Genomic DNA, 20,089 nt, shown 5'->3' with positions numbered 1-20,089 from the left:
AAGCTGCAAAAAAACTGCTGTCAATAAAAATTTAGTTACCCTTCTTACTCTGAAAATTTTCAACCTGACGTACTTGAGCTTTATATTTTTAAAACAAGACTGCTTTTGAGGTGAAATCTTCACTGCAGAAAGCTGAATAAATAAGCCTTCAGTTTGTCCAAAATTTAAATTGAAGATATTCCAGTTGTTTTGCAAGTCGAGTTTACTTTTTTGAGTTTGATTTTTTTTGTGAAACACCCTGTATTGCCACTTGTATGTTTTTTGTATTGTTCAATGATACGTATGTTAGGGGGTGGGGTGGCTCATTTTAGCATGTTGGATGATGTCAACTCTGGAGTACAATTTTGCCCTATTGTTTGTATTGGACCTACCTCTCAGGTCCTATATATTAACCGATGTCCCTGTTCCGTCCGTCCGTCCGTTACCAGCTTTTCTCAGGATTGGCTCATTAGTTTTTTATGATTTTTGGCACAAAGATGCAAAATGACAATACCTAAAATGTGACGGAGCCCGATTTTTTGAGAAAAATATTTTTCCGGCCGACTATTGCTGTTCAATATATATAATGTTCATCTCTGTTCTATCTTTTCAAGCTCCTCATTGCATTTTCTTACTCTTTCGCAATTTTTCTATTTTTATCTGATTCTCATTGTTAGGTAGGTCCATTTAGCATGTGGCTTGTTTATCAGTAAGAATTTTGATGTGGCAGATTCACGATGGAAAAATTAAATGATGTTACTCTTTTATTTTTATAGTGAAAACTTAGAATAATAGTATTACAGAAATGGCAAAAGATGTTGGACGCGGCTGGACCAGTCGTTTTGGACCATTGGAGTTTATGAACCAAATTATCCTGCGTCCAAGTAAAGTGAGAGAATTTCAAAAGGTTTATCAACGTGTAACACCATTGCCAGTCCACTTGAAAGGACCGTCAGATATAAAAACTTATAAACTCGTCATGTGGGGTTGCATTGGAGCTGTGACGCTTTGTTCTTATGAGTTTTATCATATGGCTCGCGGACATAAGAAAAGAGCACCACAGAATTAGAACAAAAGACTTTTTATGTGACCAAAAATATGTGAAGATGAATTTTCCCTTGTTATATATTTTGCTTTTTTGATACAGTGTAAAGAATGGAAATGAAAATGTATTTTATCATGTGTATGTTGCTATTCTTTTCCGATCACGCTGAAGAAAGAAACTTTGGCGGGAATTTGAATTTTGGGGTTGTCCGAAATATTTAATTCAGAGGGAATTTGGTTGATTGGCGAGAAAAAATAGGATTCGTTAGAATTTAATTGAGTTACAAAAAAACCGTCTTGATAATGGCACGATTTTGGAAAAAACATGAAATAAATCAAATTTGGCGGATAGTGTAAAAAATAAATTTTGGTGGAAACTTAAAGTCTGTGTCAAAAAGGTGTGTGTAGTGTTTTAATTTTTGGCCATAACTTTCCAAGCGTTTTTCGTACAGTAAAAAGTTTGGTATCGCTGGTTGAAAGATTTCAAATATTTTCCAAGAACTCTTCGGCAGATTTCAAATTATTCTAATTTTCCACCGGGTCTTTGGCACGCGGGTGAAGCAAAAGTAAAAGGACACAACTTTTGTTTTCTGTTCATCAATATTTTTATCCAGTTCAAAGTAAATCATACCAATTTCAATTTACATATAACAGGGAGCAAATTCAGAATTTTACTTTTGCTGTGGTTGTGGTTCAGCAACTAAGATGGGAACACGAATACGTTTTGTACCAAAGCAATCAGTGGCTAATCGTTTACTTCGTCGAATTTGAACATGATCTTTACTTCTGTAAATAACACTCTTTGTTTGACGTGTGACACGATGTCTAAAGAGAATGCGAGGGAAATATATCAATGAGTATGAGAGAAAGGGTCTCCATAACTTTTCTCTAATAATCAAATACTGTACTATGAATATCCGGGGGTTTAGTTGGTAGGAAACTTAACATGGGGAAAATTTAGTACACATATCTGAGCCTAGATGATATGCTTACAAGTGCAATGCGTATAAAGAAAAACATGAATCTTAAACTTTCATTCCCTTCCTAGGTCAATTTGTTTTTAGAAATGGACTTTTTTTATAAAGTACTCTCGGGTACCTAATAGCCGTCCCCCCCCCCCCCGCTAATTAATTTTTCGAAAATTTTCCACCCAGGACATTCTTATTCCAACCCCCCCCCCCGCTTATTAATTTTTGGGAAAATGTTTTTGAAAGTTCCCTTTTTTGTCTTAATTCTGCTGTATTAACCTCCTTTTCAAACATTTTCCACCCAGGACATTTTTATTCCAACCCCCCCGCTTATTAATTTTGAGATTTTTTCAACCCCAACCCCCCCCCCCCGGCTATTAGGTACCCGAGAGTAAGTGGAATTTGACGTTTAGTTCATGTTAATTGGGATCTCCTTCTCCTTCTAATGGTCTAGAGATACAGCTGTCCAATTCGATCAAACGAGGTACAGTAAATTGATTAAAAATATGTAAATGCTGATACCACCCAAGCATGGTTGGTTAGTGAATTTAGTCTAACAGAACTTATTTGTCATGTAATAGTTCTCTCCCTTATATGAAAGATAGTTAGTTATAATGATACGTACGTGATATTTTTAGGAGCGTTTGAAATACGTTCAAAATCGTTATTGGCAGCTGTGTGAAAAGTTGGAATTTCAACCAAGTTCGATCCTCGCTCAGAAATAGGTCGTTCTGCCCTACGCAAACGTTGTTGTAATTGCGCGATAGCCACAAATCGTTTTGTTTCTAGTGAAATCAATTTTCGTTTACCGGAAATACAGACGCAGTCGGTGTCAATCGACTCGACAGAGGATTGGTTGGATGAAAGGTCGTTTTGTTGATTCGGATGCTTGCGTTTTCGCTTTCGTACGATACCGTAACCGTTTCTGAACAAAAAAATAGTGTGTTAGGATAGGATAGGGAAAATATCAAGTGAATTTTTAAAAGCCAAACCCTTTAACTTATATTATTACCAAGCCAAACCCTATAGTTTTTATTGCCGAGTATCAATGTCGAATTACAATGACGGACGATATGAAAGGTTCTCTATAACCTCGCAATTAAACATATAACTTTATTAATATCAAACATCTAGAAACCAGGGTCAGGGCGGGTGGTAGAAGTTCTATTAAGCAAATTGATGCAGTTTCTGATGCAATAGTAATGTGAGTGGGTGAGTGGGAAACAAAAACTGTCAGAAAAACAAAGTTAGAAACCAAATCAAATTTGAGAGTTTGACGGCATATAAGTTATAAATCTTTTACCCTCTCCCCCAGAACTTACTTGATAGAGACTTCAATAGGAGTGATAGCGCTTGTTGTAATATCACTTGAGGGGATCGTTTTGTCTTCTTTTTCACCCTCTATCTCATTACTACTGCAAGCTTCTTGTTCTCGATGTAGAATAAAATCATGGAAGCTCTGCCCTGCACTAATTAATTCATCGACACCTGTAAAAAAAAGGGTTATGGGAATCATTATCAAAACCAGAACACTACCTAAAGTAAAGGGAACTAATTTTGACAAATGCAGCAGTTTTTCGAACTTTGCTCAGAACTTTTTGGCCCAAAAAGAGTGTCACAGACAAAAATTAGTGAAACTTGAAAATCATGTAAAAAATTCGTTTCTAACGAAGAACTTGTTTTGGCTATTCTTTCAAGTTTCAAGTTTGTAAAACAAAAACAAAACATTTCCAGCTTGTACTGGCATCAATATTTGAAAATTTTGACCTTGGTCAGCTGAAATCCAATCTCTAATGGTTGTATAACAGTTCATTTCTGTCGCACTGAACTGGAACACCAAGTTTTTTTTGACAGAAGGCTAAAATTTGCTAGGGTCTAGGAAAATATGTTCGCAAAAGATTTAAATACCTTCGTATTTCTGCTTAATACTTTCTTGATGTTTCAATGATTTTAAATTAACGTCTTGAGAGTTATCGTTCACTGGAGAAAGCTCGCAAAACCGTGGCTTGCGGTCCCCATTCATTAATTTCGTGACCTTCTTCGATTCACATTCGAGAGCTGTTGTTAGTTTGCATGTATTAACAGCAGTTAGGGATTGCGTAGACCTCAAATTATAGATTTGAAGGTACTCGAAGGGGCTTCCTAGACCAGTAAACTTTAACTGAGGTAAACCGGTTTTGAATTTCTTAACTTCAGGACAGTAGCGTTGAGAATTGTCTTCAACTTTTATTATCGATTGGTTTGACTTTGAAGTGGATGGTTTATTTTTGAGTATGTTTCTTTGTTGGTCTTTTAACTGGTCTATTTCTTTGACCCATTTGTAGAAAGCATCAACTGTTATGATTCGAATACCCATCAGTTTGGCACGTTCAGATCTGGTCAATTTGGAGGGATTTGATTGGTTCCTTGCTAATGCCACCATTTCTTGTGCTCGTGTGAAATGCTAAACAGATGATAAGAACAGATTTTATGATGACTATCTTTTTCTTTTGGTTTACAAATTTTTCCCGCAATTCGCCAAATTAAATTCCCGCCAAATTTAAATTACTGTATCATTTCCCCGAATATGTGCTATTTTAGGCCTTAAAGTAGGTTTTTGCTTAATTTATCGGCATTTTTTTTGACAAAAATGTCCTTAATCCGCCAAATTAAATTCCCGCCAAAATTTCCTCCATTATGGTAGTTGAAATCAAGAGGCTTTGAAGTACCTCTGTACAAACATTTTCTAGGACCAAAAAGATAAGTTTATTTCCTTTTCAAATAAAAAAGAAATGTCATTTCCATTTTCAAAAACTTATGGAATTATTTTCAAAAATTACAGTCCTCTGGAAATATCTTTTCAACAGAATTTGTCAAACTAGGAAAAATTACAGGCAAACAAAATTTAGAAAAACTTTTCGTTTTATCGACCATATTAATAGTTCGCATTAAAATTGGCTGGGTATACATGTCACTATCGTTTTCCAAAATGCTTACTTTGTGGGCGTTGTCAGTACATTTTGTTTTGACTTTGTTCAAAGGTTTCCGTAGAGTTGTTGATGATGAGGCATCAATCATGTAATAATCTACATTCTTCCATAGAAACGTCTCTATTTTCTATGAGAAAAACAAATGAAAAGTTTAAAGGGATCGCATCCTGGCAGGGTGAGTCACTGTGGAAAAAGGGGCGTCCACCAATTCTCGATTGTTTCACTATGGTCAGATCCTTCAAGTTAAAAAATGAAAATCAAGAGTCTTGCTCATTTTAAAACGAGATTTTCCAATTATACCGGGTGCACCAAAAAAAAGTATACAACTTTGTCGAGATATTGTGAGCTTCAGGATTTATTTTTTTTGTTCATTCTTTTTTTATTGTATACACGTCTTTTTTTTTTTAAGAAACACACTTTTAAGAAACATGAGGCTCAGAATGCCTAAAAACTAAGAAACATCTAAGAAACATGCTGAGGCTGAGAATGAGAAAATAACATTTTTTAATTCGGTTTCTTTTAAGAACCTTCCAACCCAGCCCCCATGAGGCTGATTATGTTAAAAAGTTTAGAAACATGTAAGAAACATTTAAGGCTCAAAAGGCTGATTTCTTAAGAAACATTGAGGCTGCTTGGTAAAACTAGTTTCTTAAAAAAAAAAAACGTGTAGAGGATGCTCTAACTTGAATTTTGAGCTATTATATATTAAATTTGAAAACGTAGTTCGAAAATTATTTTTAAAAAACTGACTTTTTTTTAATGTCCAGATTTCAAAAAACCATCAACAACAGCGAGCAAACTTTTCTCTTGACACTTACCTTGTTTACACGACATAAAAATACCAAAAAATGCAAATGTGTTCATCAAAACTCGTCACGGAATTTAAGAATATGGTAAAACAAGCTATTCCCATGTAAGATAATATTTTTGGAAAAGCTGAAAACTTTTTTTGGAAATCTCCATGGTTTTGCTGTTATGCTATGTGAGAAAATTTTTGAAAAAATAGATCACCATTCCTCGAATAGTTGTTCAAAGAACTTGAGTCTGCATTGAGTTTGATGGTGTTGAAAATGTTCATGACGTGCAAATAAGATGGGCAAATTGTTGGCAAAATATAAGATAAGAGAAAAAGGAATAAAAAAAAAACAATGAAATTGTTTTTTTGTCATTTTGTCTTTATTTATAGCGTGATTGCCGTTTTTAATGATTTTTTGAAATTTCGACATGAAAAAAAACTGTTTTTTTTCGAACTGTTTTTTCAAATTTAATGTATAATAGCTCAAAATTCAAGTTAGAGCATCCTCTATACAATAAAAAAATGAATGAACAAAAAATTTAAATTCTGAAGCTCACAATATCTCGACAAAACTGTATACTTTTTTTTGGTGCACCCGGTACGCTTTTTTTTATAAGAATACACTTTATAAGAATGTCCATGATGAAAATGGCCAAAAAATTAAGAATAATGCTAAGAATATCACCATGATGGAATTTGGCTACTCAAGCTAAGAATGCAATTTTTAGAGCATTTTCAATTATAAATTGCCAATTACCCCCAAGTAAGGCTCACTCCTTCACAAAAATGCCATTTTATGCTTGAGTATGTATGTACTAAATGTTAAATCTAGTCTGAATTAGAATCCTAACCTAAGAATGCTGTAAGAATATTTTGGGATGATTTTCCCAAAAAAGTTAAGAATATCCATGATGAAATGGATTTACACCATTCTTATAAAAAAAAGCGTGTATGCTCGACGATTGGGTCTGCCAAGAAAGACTTTCAATCCAAAACGACTGTCCTTCGTTGTTAATTCATTGCAATTCAATTTTATTTTTATTTTTATTTGTACATTTTTCATATCATAACAATAATAATTTATAACGACTTATTTTTGCGGCATTATTCTCTAGATAACGATACTTTTGCTTTACTCCCTGAGGAATTATCGTCTATTTTGTAGATTTTTAACTTTATTGTCCCTTGTGGATAGCTGTTTTGTATTTATTTGAATCTCACGAAAATTACAATACACCCCTGTCTCAGTAACCCATTGGGTCTTAAAAGTTCACCGGGGTGACTTTGAAATGAGAAATATCCACCGGGGTAGAGATTTCAGTCGTTGGGTCAAGAAAATCGGTAATTTTTTAATACCGGGCAAAGTCAAAAGTCAGGATATTTCCCTGGGTTTGTGCTATTTAGCACTTTAGAAAAATCAGATTTCGTCGGGGTTTTTGATAAAGTTCTCGTTTTTTGCCCGGGTTGAGATTTTATTGTTCTTCACTCGATTTTTACACCGGGTTATCGACCGGGGCGAATCTGACCGGGCCTCTGATACAGGGGTGTTACAATGGGCAGTGCAAGTTATGAAACAGAAGAGAGAACATCTCACTTGAGAGGAGAATTTATACTGTTGTTGTCTTGGATGTTTCCATAATTTACTGAAATGGTTGTCACTCAAAACTTTTAGCAACCAAGTTGCAGTTTAAACTTTGCAATTATAAGAATATTTTTATGCAAACATGATGCGCAGTGATGAAACAATCATGACCAAAGTAAAAACCAATCCTAGCCACAGATTTCAGAAATAGCTAAGAAAATGCTATAAGCTCTTTTTTAGCTAGTGATGGGATAAAGTAAGCAGAAAAAATGCATAGTTTAAACGCGATTTAACTTCGAGTAAAACGGAATTCGACTTCACGTCCATCTCTTGTCGGTCCCCACGTCAAAAAGAAGACATGAAGAAGAAATAAGAGCCTACCCCTCCGTGAGCTTTAATCAGATTTTGTATCTCGTCAACATCCTGCCGTTGACCGATCTCAAGGAAGAAACGGGTACCGATTAAATGACGTCCTGACATGGTACCTACAAAGTAGCATTAAAGAAATACTGAAGCTGGCTACAAATGTACTAAAACAACCCTTGCTAAAATAGACCCGAAATTTAAGAGATAAAAAGAATTGAAAGGGGTAGTTAATTTTTCAATGAGGAGCTCGCAGTTTTTTAAGACAACTAGATATCTAAACCTTCAAAGATTGATAAAAATTGCCCAATATCATCTGCATAATGGTCTTTAATACTATATTTTCATCGGTACAACCAAAGGGAAAGTTCAATTTTTTTAGTTAATAGATTCAAAAGTTTCTTACCTGTGTTTCTTGCTGGCAGTTTTGTTATCTATAATATGTCTTTACTACCGTGTCAACAAAATTATTCTAATTCAAAAAATAAATTGACGTCAAATATCGATCATACTTTAATTCTTACGTCAAAAACATGTTTTACTTTCATACACAGAATCTCTATGGGAATTTCTCTAGGGAGCCTCGATTTCGGACAAGAGACTGTTTCGATAATTTAGGAACTTCCGTGAATATCATGGTAATTTCGACAAAAAATATAGCATTACGCTCTTCATCTCTAGGTCTAGGCTTAAGAAAGCATTAAAAGTGAATTTTACTTCACTACGACAGGAACTTTAATGGAAATGTTATCATGTAGATTAAATTCAGTTGTATATTTCCTTCTAGAAAAATGTAGGAGGTTGTATAAAGATAATTATGTACAGAAAAATGTATAAAATGGTCAGAGAAACTCGCCGATCATAAAAATGAAAATAGCGTACTTTGACGAGAAAAAACATTTCTAACTTTCAACATTGTAGAAATATGTCTTCGTTTGAAAAAAAAAATTCGCCAAAGCACCAGACTATAACAAAGCAATCTATTCTGGCACCTGCCAGTTATACTGACGGCCCGTCTCATAAAGAATTTCTAATTCCTCTTGTAATACGTATTCACCAGCCAGTAAAAGTTCTTTATACTTGTTGTACAGTTTCAATGCTGTATAAGCGTCTTCTGCGCTATCGTGAGTTCCCGCCTGGATCTTGATATCTGAAGGAAATCAATGAAAATAACATGGTTGTTAAAGTTGTGAAATATGCAGTTGACAAAATGACAAAGAAATACCTGAACAGAACTAATTTTGGCGAAAATTTTAAAATTTTCATCAATGACCCCTGATTTTCCACTGAAATCTTCCATTCGCCAAAATTAGTCCTCACAAAACTTTAAAAAGTTGCTGTTTCCCCTAAATCAGTGGAGCAACGTATAGCAACAAGCAGTCGAACCTCAACAGCCTTCCATCCCCATTAATGTGCCTTAGCACAGAAAGGGGATGATCCGCGGTCAGCAAAAAATTGTCAATCGTCGGCCACATATTGCTTAGTAAACCAGGAAATACAACTTAAAAATACCAAAAACTTCTAGTTTTGGACGCCCCGTGGCCGAACAAGGTCGTCAAATTGGTTGTGTTTTAAGATATCGAAAATTTGACTTACTCAAGAAATGCCATGCCAGGAATTTCAGGGATACATAACGTTGTTTATTTAAATGGAATAATTCTACAGTATCAATCACTTGGTCACGTGGTATCTAAAACAATAAAGAATAATATTAAAGTTCGACCACACAATTTTTCTTTTGAATTGCAGTAGAGTCTCTTTAATTCGAATGTCTCCTTAACTCCAACAAGTGTGCTGAAGGGGCAGTTAACAACGCCTTATAAATCTTACTCTATATCTCGAAATTTGCGTTCCCCGTGCGTGTTCGTTCGTACTCCACTGTATATATGGCAAGTATGGAAAAGCGAAATCTTCAAACGGGAGTAAAACCTAATTTCGATTGCCAGGCATTGAAGTTATACCTTGTTGTAAATTAGATGTATACTTACAACTAAATTAATAACCCGGAAATCTTTCTTCAGTCCATGCCCAACAAGAATGACTTTCAAATCGGACAGATATCGCAGTTTTTGGTATGACGTCTTCAGAGTAGTCAAATGTTTCGATGAACTGGAAACATCCAAATCTCCAGGTTTGATACCAGAGAACTTGGTCAAATAATCAACAACCTAGAATAGAGTCAATATTTCATGTACTACCCTCGAAAAAACTACGACCTCCTGACTGCAAACTAAGTCTTGGTTGAGCTCGATGACAGTGTAACTCCAAAGTTTGACTCGTGGTTTTTTGGTAGAAAAGTTGTCAAGTTGTCAAGTCATTTCCTAGGGTCCGTTTTAGGATTTCATTCTCACACGAAACGTGACCATAAAATGTTGCTAAAATGTCAAATAAGTTTAGAATCTTTACATTCACGCGAGACCTCCTCTTTCAAAACATCGCGACTCATTTAGGTCATTGTGGTATTCGGATTTTACTACTGGCCTTAATACCATGAAAAATTATCCTGTCTTAATTTTTCATGAAATAAAAAATACCTGTTCTGATGTAGATATGTAATCATCAATAAACGGCACTCCTTCTAATGGACCCCATCTATGGAGTAAACAAAATTAATGAGTATGTATTAATTGAAAACTTAAATACTTATACTTTATTAAGCAGACAGTTGGACAGAGATATTCAATTTTTCGGTCGGTTAATACCATTTTAGACGAAAATCAATTTTACGTTGTAATTTGAAACAAAAATTTCAGACCGAAAATACTTTTAACACTGTAGTAATATTGTTAACAGTGGAAATGGGGTTTTTCACATTTGAACTACCGGGTGCACCAAAAAAAAGTATACAGGTTTGTCGAGATATTGTGAGCTCCAGGATTTATATTTTGTGTTCATTCTTTTTTTATTGTATAGAGGATGCTCTAACTTGAATTTTGAGCTATTATACATTATATTTGAAAAAGTAGCTGGAAAGTTATTCCCAAAAAACTGACATTTTTTCCATGTTGAAATTTCAAAAAATCATTAAAAACAGCAACCACGCTATAAATAAGACAAAATGACAGAAACACAATTTCATTGTCTTTTTGATTCTTTTTTCTCCTATCTTATATTTTACCAACGGTTTGTCCATCTTATTTACACCCCATGAATATTTTCAACACCAGCAAACTCAATGCAGATCCAAGTTCTTTCAGCAACTAGTTGAGGAATGGTGATTTATTTTTTCAAAAATTTTCTCCCGTAACACACCACACCTCTCATGGAGATTTCCAAAAAAAATTTTCAGCTTTACCAAAAATATTTTTCCACATGGGAATAGCTTGTTTTAACATATTCTTAAATTCCGTAACGAGTTTTGATGGACACAGTTGCATTTTTTGGTATGTGTACGTGTAAAGAAGAAAAGTGTCAAGAGAAAAGTTTGCTCGCTGTGTTTAATGATTTTTTTAAATTTCGACATTAAAAAAAAGTCAGTTTTTTTGAAATAATTTTCGAATTACTTTTTCAAACCTAATGTATGATAGCTCAAAATTTAAATTAGAGCATCCTCTATGCGGTAAAAAAAGAATGAACAAAAAATTTAAATCCTGAAGCTCATAATATCTCGACAAAGTTGAATACTTTTTTTTGGTGCACCCGGTAGATAAACTTACCCTCTGACAACAGTGATCCGAGCCACACTCATTTGAGATGGACGTAATGTGGACAAAGTACCATCACTCTTCATCTCAGATTCTTCCTGCATTGTAAAAAACGAAGTTATATTATTGCAAGTCGGGACAAACTAAAAGGATTCAAACAAATGGAATCAAATTTTAATGCCCTAATCGCTAGTCTAATCTAACCCACTGCTAAGATTAGCCTAATCCACTGCCCGGTATACCCTAATTCACTAATTAGCCTTTAATCCAATGCTTAGCCTAGCCTAATCATAAACTTCTGATGACTACGGATTTTTATTTATATAAAATCCGCTCCACTTTTTCAAGTGAACTTTTCTTTATTTTTCCCGTTACCATTTTAAAGCGACAATAGCGCTTCGTCGTGCAAACGTCATGATTAATACTTCTCTCATTTGACCGAAATTCAATCCCACAATCCTTTTCGTCCTAATTCAAAAGTCGTGAAAGTTATTACTTTTTCTTTGTAATTGAGTGTAATTTGCGTGCAAGCGTAATAAACGCAAAGGGTGATGGGATTGAATTTCAGTCAAACATAAAAATCAATGTCTATTTTTAGATTCGCGACGGTATGCTATTGAGGTATTTTAGGCGTTGTACCCACTTTGTATCAGTTTGACCCTTAATTTACTAGAATTTGCAAATTCAAGAGATAGGCTTGTTCTTAAATTGTTCTTATTTTTGGCGTTTTTGAGGCTCTTTGTTCTTACAAAATTGTCCTAATGAAATATAAAAAAGACTGTTTTATACCTGATTGAGCGTGACAAACTCGGCATCTATACCAACGACATCGTCAGCTTTCAGGATCTCCGACGCATTCAATGGTGTGAAACTGCGCGCAAACCGTGCCTGTTTCAAAGCTAACGATTTGTCTGCGAATAAAACGCTACTTGGTATCTTGGAAGTACCTATAAAAATATAGAGAACGATCAATGAAAACTGGATGCATTGACTCAGATCAAGTTACATGGGCAAAATGTCATTATTTAGGTCAAAAGAGCTCAGTTTTACCAGGTTGACTTAAAAAGGAAGTTCTTAAAAAGAAATTATTTCAAATCGAGGAAAGAGAAAGGCACGACCATAATTTGTTTTTTTTCCTCAAACTTTTGTCTCAATTTCTGCAACCAGGTAATAAAAATGAAAGGAAGATATTCAACCATACTCTACTGCGAGATAATTGTAGTACATTTTGAGCTACCTCGTAGTGTAGAGCCGTGAACTTTCTCAAGTGATAAGTATGAAAGTCTATAAAATTTTCGAGCGAGCGTTCAAACTATAAATGATTTATTCAAAAAGTGGATATCCCCTCTGTGAAAAGTAAACCGAAAAAACGCACAATCGCAAAATACATCCTTCTCCAAACTCTAACGCATGTCAATTACAAACTTTCCTTACATTGAGCAGTATGAATTTCCTCTAAATCCGCACGTGCGTACATGAGAACACAAGGTTGTTTCCAATCCAAATTAAATGATACTGCTTCTACCTGTAAAGAATAGAAAGAGGTATAGCTTGACAAATTTGGTTAAAAAATGAAAAACGACTTCTGCTCTGTTTTTAACAAAGATAAAGATTGGAGAATTTAAAACCACTGTGGGTTTGTTATGTCTCAGCTCTGGTTTAGATGGTCCACTTTTCGCCCTGCCTATTCTAAGTTTCTAAGAAAATTGACTGTCTATAGACAGTTTCGATGTCAATGCAATGAGTTCTTTCAAACTTTTCCAAGCAAGGATTTTAACTGCCAACTTTCTGCCTACACTTTTCCCCTTCTCTTACAATAAGAATAGGCAGGGCAGAAAGTCGACCGTTTAAACTAGAGTTTGTATGGCTATTGTTTTGAAAGTTTGACCAGTATGGTTAATACAAGGTTGCTATTAAAATTCCAATAAAACGAGACACACAGTGGCTAAGTGATCATTTTAGGGAGAATGGGACTGTTCTGTAAAATACTAATCGCGCTCATCGTTGAGCTAAAACTTTAGTTTTGCCCATTCATGCATTTTGTCCATTCGACCTCCTAGATAGAGCATGAAGATAAAAAGCTGCAAGAGAAATCTAGCGTCAATGCAACGACTTGCCTGAATTTAAATTTAAAAAATCTTGTGTTTTGCTTATATCTTGAAGATTTCTGAAATTGGTATGTGTTCTATGAATATAATTATAGTCACTGCTAGGAGCTACAAGATCGAGCTACATGAAGAAACAAATAGTTGTTTTGACTAAGTCTCATACAAGCTAGGCTATATCCTGCCCATTTTAACGTCAAAACTAATTTGATGGTCTTCATTTTCACCACTTACCTCAGAGACCGGTGTGATTGCGAAATCATTGAACACATACCACTGTTCTGCAGATTTTTCCAATTGATCTTCGACCTGGAGAAGTAAAGTACAAGATGACATTTTAATGGGGGTCTATCTGAACCAGATGAGAAGGTACCGTGAAATTTCGTGTTTTTTTATTTTCTTTGATCTTCTGTTTTTCTTTGCTAAAAATTCAAGCTAGGAAAATAGCAATTTTCAGCTGAAGAAACATTTCGACATACAAATTTAATATTCTCAAAGGTTTTGAAAGACTGAAATACTCTTTTTTTTTTTAACAACAAAAAGTGTGTAAGACACAATAGCTATCGTGTTCGATTATCCCAAGTTCGCAATTCACAAACTCTCTTGCCCGGTTATGTTCCAGACTTAAATGACGCAAAAAGTTCAGACAATTAAATTCAATGAGAAACTTTACCTCTTTTCTTTGGTGGTATCTTTTGGAGACGAGAATGTGTGAGACGAGAGTTGTTCCCATAGTGTTATCCTTGATGTGGCAAACATTCGATACCAGGCGGTACACCTGACCTTCTGGTGCAAGTTCTTCGTCCTAAAGGATGGCCACGGTTATCAGTCAAAAGGCTCTTTATTAAGCTACCAAGTAATGCGACGCAGCTTTTGGTTTTTGGCAAAACTATGAAAAGCAGCCTCTCTCTCATTCGACTTTTAAAGGACAGGAATTTTCGAATTAGAGAAATATTCAATGTAAAGAAATTACTTTACATAGTTTCATGAATTTAAGAATTATAAAAAGTTTCTAATATTTAAATTAAAGAAAAATTCGAATTAGAAAAATTGACAGTGCTATTCTCATCGAATTAATGGAATACTCACATGGACGTAGTTCTTTATTTCCACACCCATCGTTTTTTTATTGTGCTTGACTTCAATAAACAACGGTAACCATGACAAATTGGCGCCCAGTCCCCCATCTGCATCTGAGCTAGATAGCCTAAAGTGTACAAAAGTTCATTAAAGAATCTTATCATACATATCTTTATTTCGAATTTTCATAGCTTTTTTTGCTGATTTTTGAAATAGATTCCTTAAAATTTGTAAAAATTTCAAAAACGACTTAGACAAGTGACTGGCGTGAGTCCTCGAGATAGGAACTAAATTTAAGAGTCGTCTGTATCCTTTAAGCGCCACGATGATATCAGCCAAATAAACGGCATGCCCATCATTACGCGCAACCGCGTGATTTAGATCAATCAAAACACTGACTAGTACATTCCAAAACAAGACACGGGCGGTGGGAGGGTGTACTTACTTTGGTTCACCATCACGCCCAGGGTGGACAAACTTGCATTCTGGTCGATTGCAGAATTTACCATATCGGCATATCTTTGGAGGTGAATGGTGCAAGTTACTTTTCATGGAGGATATGGAAGGTTTTGGTGACGCAAGCTAAATGCGAAAGAAGGTAGTTTTTACAAGTTGGATTCCGGTGAAAGAAATGCTTTGCATCTTGATGACAATCTTAATGTCAAAGAATAATTGGCTAAATAGTTTGATACTGAAAACACTCTTTTTTGAACTTTTAAATCAAATTCGATTCAATCACGTTCACTGACCAGATGAAATAAGCAAGGGGAAAGAGAGAAATGATTATATTTTCGTAGTCTTACCTTTTTCTACATTTATAACACTTGATGGTCGTTTTCAAACCTGACCACTGTAACACTTTCAAAAGTTGTTTTTGCGATATTTTTTCACTGCACTATCGTTTATAAGAATCTGTATATATTTGATGAAGCACAGCTGGCAAAACTAAAGTATTTTAGTGTTGATATCCTTTCCCTACCAGTATCAATTCGGCCTTTGATCTGCTTAAAGTTTAACAAATTCCAGTCTCAGCATTGTTTTTAGATTACTCTTATTTTTTAACACTCTTGTTTCTAATTATTCATAAATTGTTCCTATTAAAAAAAGTGTAAGTAATTAGCAGGGGCGTCTATTCGGAATGAGAGAAATTCACCCAAGTTAACTCGAAACCGAGCCTGGTTCGAGAAATCAGGATTGTAACTGACTGAGTCAAAAGAGGGATTTCAATCAGAGTAAATGTAGGTTGGGCGCATCCCTAATATTTGTTACAGAGAACCTGTGATATAAATTTCACTGAATTTTAATGAGATTAACGATTCCATGTCTCATTTAGCAAAAAACTGTAAATCTAGCGTGGTTTTTTGAGGCCGATTCGCATCTCTTATGACAAAACAATTCGAAAGGATGTCAGAAGCCTAGAGTAAAAGATAATGAAGAGAAAAACAACATCAGGTTTGGAAAACAATTTAAAGAACGTCAATCAAAAGTAGATGAACGATGAAAGAACGTTGAAAGAACGTTGTATAACTTATAGATACGGACCTGCATCTGTTTCTTCCAAAACTTAAGGTTAGAATCCCTTTCCAATTGACAATTGATATTTAGTACATCTGGTATCGATACAACTTTTCGATGATGTTGCTGAAAAAAAAACGATCATAAATGATAAAAAAATGGCCAAAATAAGGATTATGTGGGGGTAGATACTGTGAAAAACAGGAAAAAGATGGAAAGATAACATCGAACTTAACCTTTTTATATAAGAACTTCAAAAATATTTTAGAAACCTTTTAACCGCCTTTTGATAACATTTTTTTAATTCTAAACTTTAAAAATTGTTTTAAGTTTTTAGCTTTCTTCAAATGTGTTCCGAAAAAATTGTTCTTAAATTGTTCTAGCACAACAATCCACTGGTGAGGTTCTAATGGATTCCAAAACAACTATTTGATACGAACAGAATTTTCCGTAAAACGTACTGTAGATTGATATTTCTTGCATTTATTACACCAAGAAGGGTTGCGCTCTTGACGGATGACACTTTCTTGTAATAATTGACCGAACGGGTAGATCTCATCTTCGTCGTAAGCTGAAAGAGACGTCGTTTAATGAAAACAAGTGAAAATGCATAACAAATAAACAAACTAAAACGGCTCATCAACAAGTAATTTAAAATAGACGAAAGAAAAAATGAACTCGTAAATGAGAGAAGGAACCCGATAACAATAGTACAAGCGTACGAATGAATTATGTCATTCGGAGAAAATTCGACGGCAAAATGTGACGAAAAAATCACTCGGTGACGATTTTATTTTTCTAAAAGGAAATTTGTATAGCGGACGATTATTCTCGACCAATGATTCATTTTTTTTAACAAAAATTTCTGTCAAACTTTTTTAACATATTTTCGTTTAAAATCCTTATGAAAAAGGATTACCACGCGAACTAAGGGAATACATTAAGTTTATTGGAGTTTTCCGCCGGCAAAAACTTTTCGTCGGAAATTGTTGCCAAGTTTTTTTTTGTCGACGTATATTTTTAACTGACAATTTTTTTTACCTTTGATGTCTGGATAAACTAGATCGAGGGAGAATATAGTTCCCTTGCGCTCTTCAGAATCTCCACACCGGCAAGTTCGACATGAAAGCAAGTCCATACCAAATAATGACTTCACTCCTGACGCTTCTTCAAAACTATGACAAAAACGAGTACATTCAAGCTTCAAGCTTGGCTTATACGGCTTCGCAATAAATATAGCTTACAGTGTCGACAAAAAGCAGAACATGGTTCATATGAAAAAAAAAACACGTTTTTTATAAGCTCTAGTTTAGACGGCCCACTTTTTGCCCTGCCTATTCTGATTGTGAATTAAAGTTGGCATAGAGTGGGCTGTCTAAAGTCAATGCATAGGCCTCTTTTGACGTCAATGCAATGTCTTCTTTCAACCCTTTTCAAGCAAAGATTTCAACTGCCAACTTTGTGCTCACTTTCTGCCTACTCTAACAATTACAATAGGCCAGGACAGAAAGTCGGCCGTCTAAACTAGAGTTAAGAGCATCCAAAATTTTTGAAGCCTTCGGATGGTCTTAACTTTTTGAGTCTTCAGCCTAAAAATGTGCTTAACGTCTTTTTTGAGTATTTTTCTCCGTTTTCCTAAGAAGTTGGGTGTTTTAGAGTCCTCAGAGTCTTAACTTGTTCTTAACATTTTGGGGATTGAAGCCTTATGTTCTTATATAGTTTGTTCTTATATAAAAAGGTGTATCCTCGTATACCATGCAACTTTTTGTGATCAACATCTCCTATCCGTTCATATTTTTCTTTGATAATTTAAGAGATAAAAAACTTGTTCCGCACTTTTCCCCAGAAACGTTGTATCGTTGTGTGGGATGATGATGTACTGGTTAAAAATGTATGAATTCCTACTGAAAGTAAGGAGCACTAGCCGAGTGGTAAAATGCGCCAGTGTCTGAAAAACCCCGCTCCTTCAAATGTTCCGTTCACTTAAAAAATGGCCGAACCGGCTGTCCGTTTATCTCGTGAAAACAAAAGAAAGACACCCTGAGAGTCCTAGATTTCTTGAATATCCACATATAATTTTGACTTTATTAATAAAAGCTTACTCGGCGACTCGATCTTTGTTTTCCGTACTTTCAACCAACTTCTCCGTCGAAGGGGCGTCATTGGGGGCTTTTTCATCAGGCACCTCCACTTCTCCCTTCTTTTCATCTCCTTTATATTCTTCAGGAACGCCACCGCTTCCCCTTGGCGGGCGATTTTTCTTGGGCGTATTTTTGGGCGTGGATTTAGGTGTAGATTTTGGCGTGGACTTGGGCGTAACTTTTCTTGGTTCCAGCCTCGTTCCCTAGTATAGAAAAAGCGAAAATTGTCTAGCGAACCGCGTACAGGAAATGTTGACTGAAATAGAAGATCATCCCTTCAAATTTAGTCTAGCATACTGGACGACTACACTTAGGTAAGGGTGGGAATAGGAAAGGAAAACCAAAGAACATTATTATTTTTGACATTATCATCAAATAACCTTATTGTATTACATATATTATAAACGACTCAACTCTTTATCAAATTCTGCTTCTTAAGTTCATAGATTGAATAATAAGTTCTATTAAATTGTCACTCTATCAAGTGGTAGAGTGAAAACCAAAATAGGAACCAGTACGATTAAATGATATGATTATTTCCAATACCTGATGTAACTGTCGAATAACAAAACGATTCCAATTTTGAATGATTTGCATCATGCCACCACTGCGTGACGGATTGTAATTATCACTTTTCAACAAACCCAACGCCGAAACCTCTGGTAACGTACGAAAAGTGCGAAGGAAATTGGTCGCCTATGGTAAGAATGATCGAATATGAAAGACTAAACAACAGACCAACAGACTTTAAGTGTGTTTTTTTTTAAACAAAATATAACTTGTGAATAAAGGAATCCAATATATCATTAAGGCATTGCAGTCACTACCAGATGAAAAACTTCTTGGGGGCTAAAAGTGTAAAAAACTTGTTTAGAGATTTGAATATAGAAAAACCGCATTTAAAAATCAGAGTTGAAATACTAAGCCTTCAAATTGTTATAGGTTCACCCGAGATTGAAGGTATATACGTAAACAAGGGCACTACATATCGATCAAAATCTCAATTTAGGAAACTTATAGAGTCCATCCAGTGTTATTAAAACATTCATAGCATGGTAAAGAGTTTATGGAATACACCTTTCATTTTGATATAGAACTACGTAAAAAGGAATGTCGAGTTTTCGATGGAATTCGAGCTACATGCACACCTACATATAATACAGTGCAATCTCCGTAACTCAAATACACACGGGGAACACAAATTTGTTCGAGATGAGGAAATCTTCAGTTCTGAAGTAAGGTTTATAAGACGTAGTTAACTGAAGGGACCAGAAAAACCGTTTGAATCAAGGAGGCATTCGAGTTATAGAGGTTCGAGTTACTCTACTTATATAAATCCTTTTGTTACCTGACAAGTTTGATTATCAGCGATATCAAGCATATGGAAAAGGAAGGATAATTCGCAGGTCAAACAAAATTCCTCCTGACATAAATGATTGCATATGGTCACTCGTAACGGCTCCAAGAAATACATCAACTAAAATAAAAAGGATGAAGATACGTTGAAATTCATCGGGAATTATTTAGCACCACATGATTTTGTAAAAAGGTCAAATAGCTTACTTTCGATATTTTAGAAGTCAATGCGGAATCAAGAGTTCACTCGGGCTTATCCAGTCCGGTTGACTGATTTCTATAAATTATAAATCTGATTACTAATGTTCCGAGCATATTCCCTAAAATCATTTAACCCATTAAGTGCCACTGAAATCATATGAGATGGCTCATGGCGACCCATATCACCCTTTTATTTGGTACTTTGAAATCTCTTGATTTCAGATATACATTATTTTTCATATAGAGTTATTACTTTGGAGTGAGAAATCAGCCATTCTTCGAAATTTTTTGAATTATTTCTTTCAGAAATTATAGTGCACCGAATTATCTTTTCAACGCTTTTTAT

The 20,089-nt window shown here is 35.0% G+C and overlaps 2 protein-coding genes across 2 annotated transcripts in view; both read right to left on the bottom strand.

Moving 5' to 3' along the window:
• Positions 1-1,629: 1,629 nt before the first annotated feature.
• LOC136812625 (uncharacterized) lies at positions 1,630-8,169 on the bottom strand. The gene is made up of 7 exons (XM_067069155.1): positions 8,108-8,169; positions 7,720-7,823; positions 4,968-5,087; positions 3,900-4,434; positions 3,314-3,479; positions 2,617-2,916; positions 1,630-1,848 (listed from the first exon to the last, which is right to left on the bottom strand). Exons 2-7 carry the CDS (start codon positions 7,816-7,818, stop codon positions 1,695-1,697), a joined length of 1,374 nt encoding a protein of 457 aa, XP_066925256.1. The 5' UTR covers positions 7,819-7,823; positions 8,108-8,169; the 3' UTR covers positions 1,630-1,694.
• A 287-nt stretch (positions 8,170-8,456) lies between these two features.
• Positions 8,457-20,089, bottom strand: part of LOC136812626 (PAN2-PAN3 deadenylation complex catalytic subunit PAN2-like) — a 42,756-nt gene continuing 31,123 nt past the window's right edge. Inside the window, exons 15-31 of the mRNA XM_067069156.1 lie at positions 19,535-19,663; positions 18,733-18,882; positions 18,148-18,389; positions 17,087-17,220; positions 16,507-16,616; positions 16,073-16,171; positions 14,976-15,112; positions 14,540-14,657; positions 14,124-14,255; positions 13,685-13,759; positions 12,780-12,870; positions 12,135-12,292; positions 11,358-11,443; positions 10,236-10,293; positions 9,690-9,869; positions 9,298-9,391; positions 8,457-8,851 (exon numbers count right to left, since the gene is read on the bottom strand). Of these exons, the coding sequence (XP_066925257.1) occupies positions 8,682-8,851; positions 9,298-9,391; positions 9,690-9,869; positions 10,236-10,293; positions 11,358-11,443; positions 12,135-12,292; positions 12,780-12,870; positions 13,685-13,759; positions 14,124-14,255; positions 14,540-14,657; positions 14,976-15,112; positions 16,073-16,171; positions 16,507-16,616; positions 17,087-17,220; positions 18,148-18,389; positions 18,733-18,882; positions 19,535-19,663 (2,163 nt within the window). The 3' untranslated portion in view covers positions 8,457-8,681. The remainder of the gene's footprint in view (positions 8,852-9,297; positions 9,392-9,689; positions 9,870-10,235; positions 10,294-11,357; positions 11,444-12,134; positions 12,293-12,779; positions 12,871-13,684; positions 13,760-14,123; positions 14,256-14,539; positions 14,658-14,975; positions 15,113-16,072; positions 16,172-16,506; positions 16,617-17,086; positions 17,221-18,147; positions 18,390-18,732; positions 18,883-19,534; positions 19,664-20,089) is intronic.

The sequence above is a fragment of the Clytia hemisphaerica genome, unplaced genomic scaffold, assembly GCF_902728285.1.
Source record: "Clytia hemisphaerica strain Z4C2 unplaced genomic scaffold, Clytia hemisphaerica genome assembly, whole genome shotgun sequence".
Classification (NCBI taxonomy): Eukaryota; Metazoa; Cnidaria; class Hydrozoa; order Leptothecata; family Clytiidae; genus Clytia; species Clytia hemisphaerica.
The sequence above is the reverse complement of the archived record's forward strand: the minus strand, read 5'-3'. Positions and strand labels throughout refer to the sequence as shown.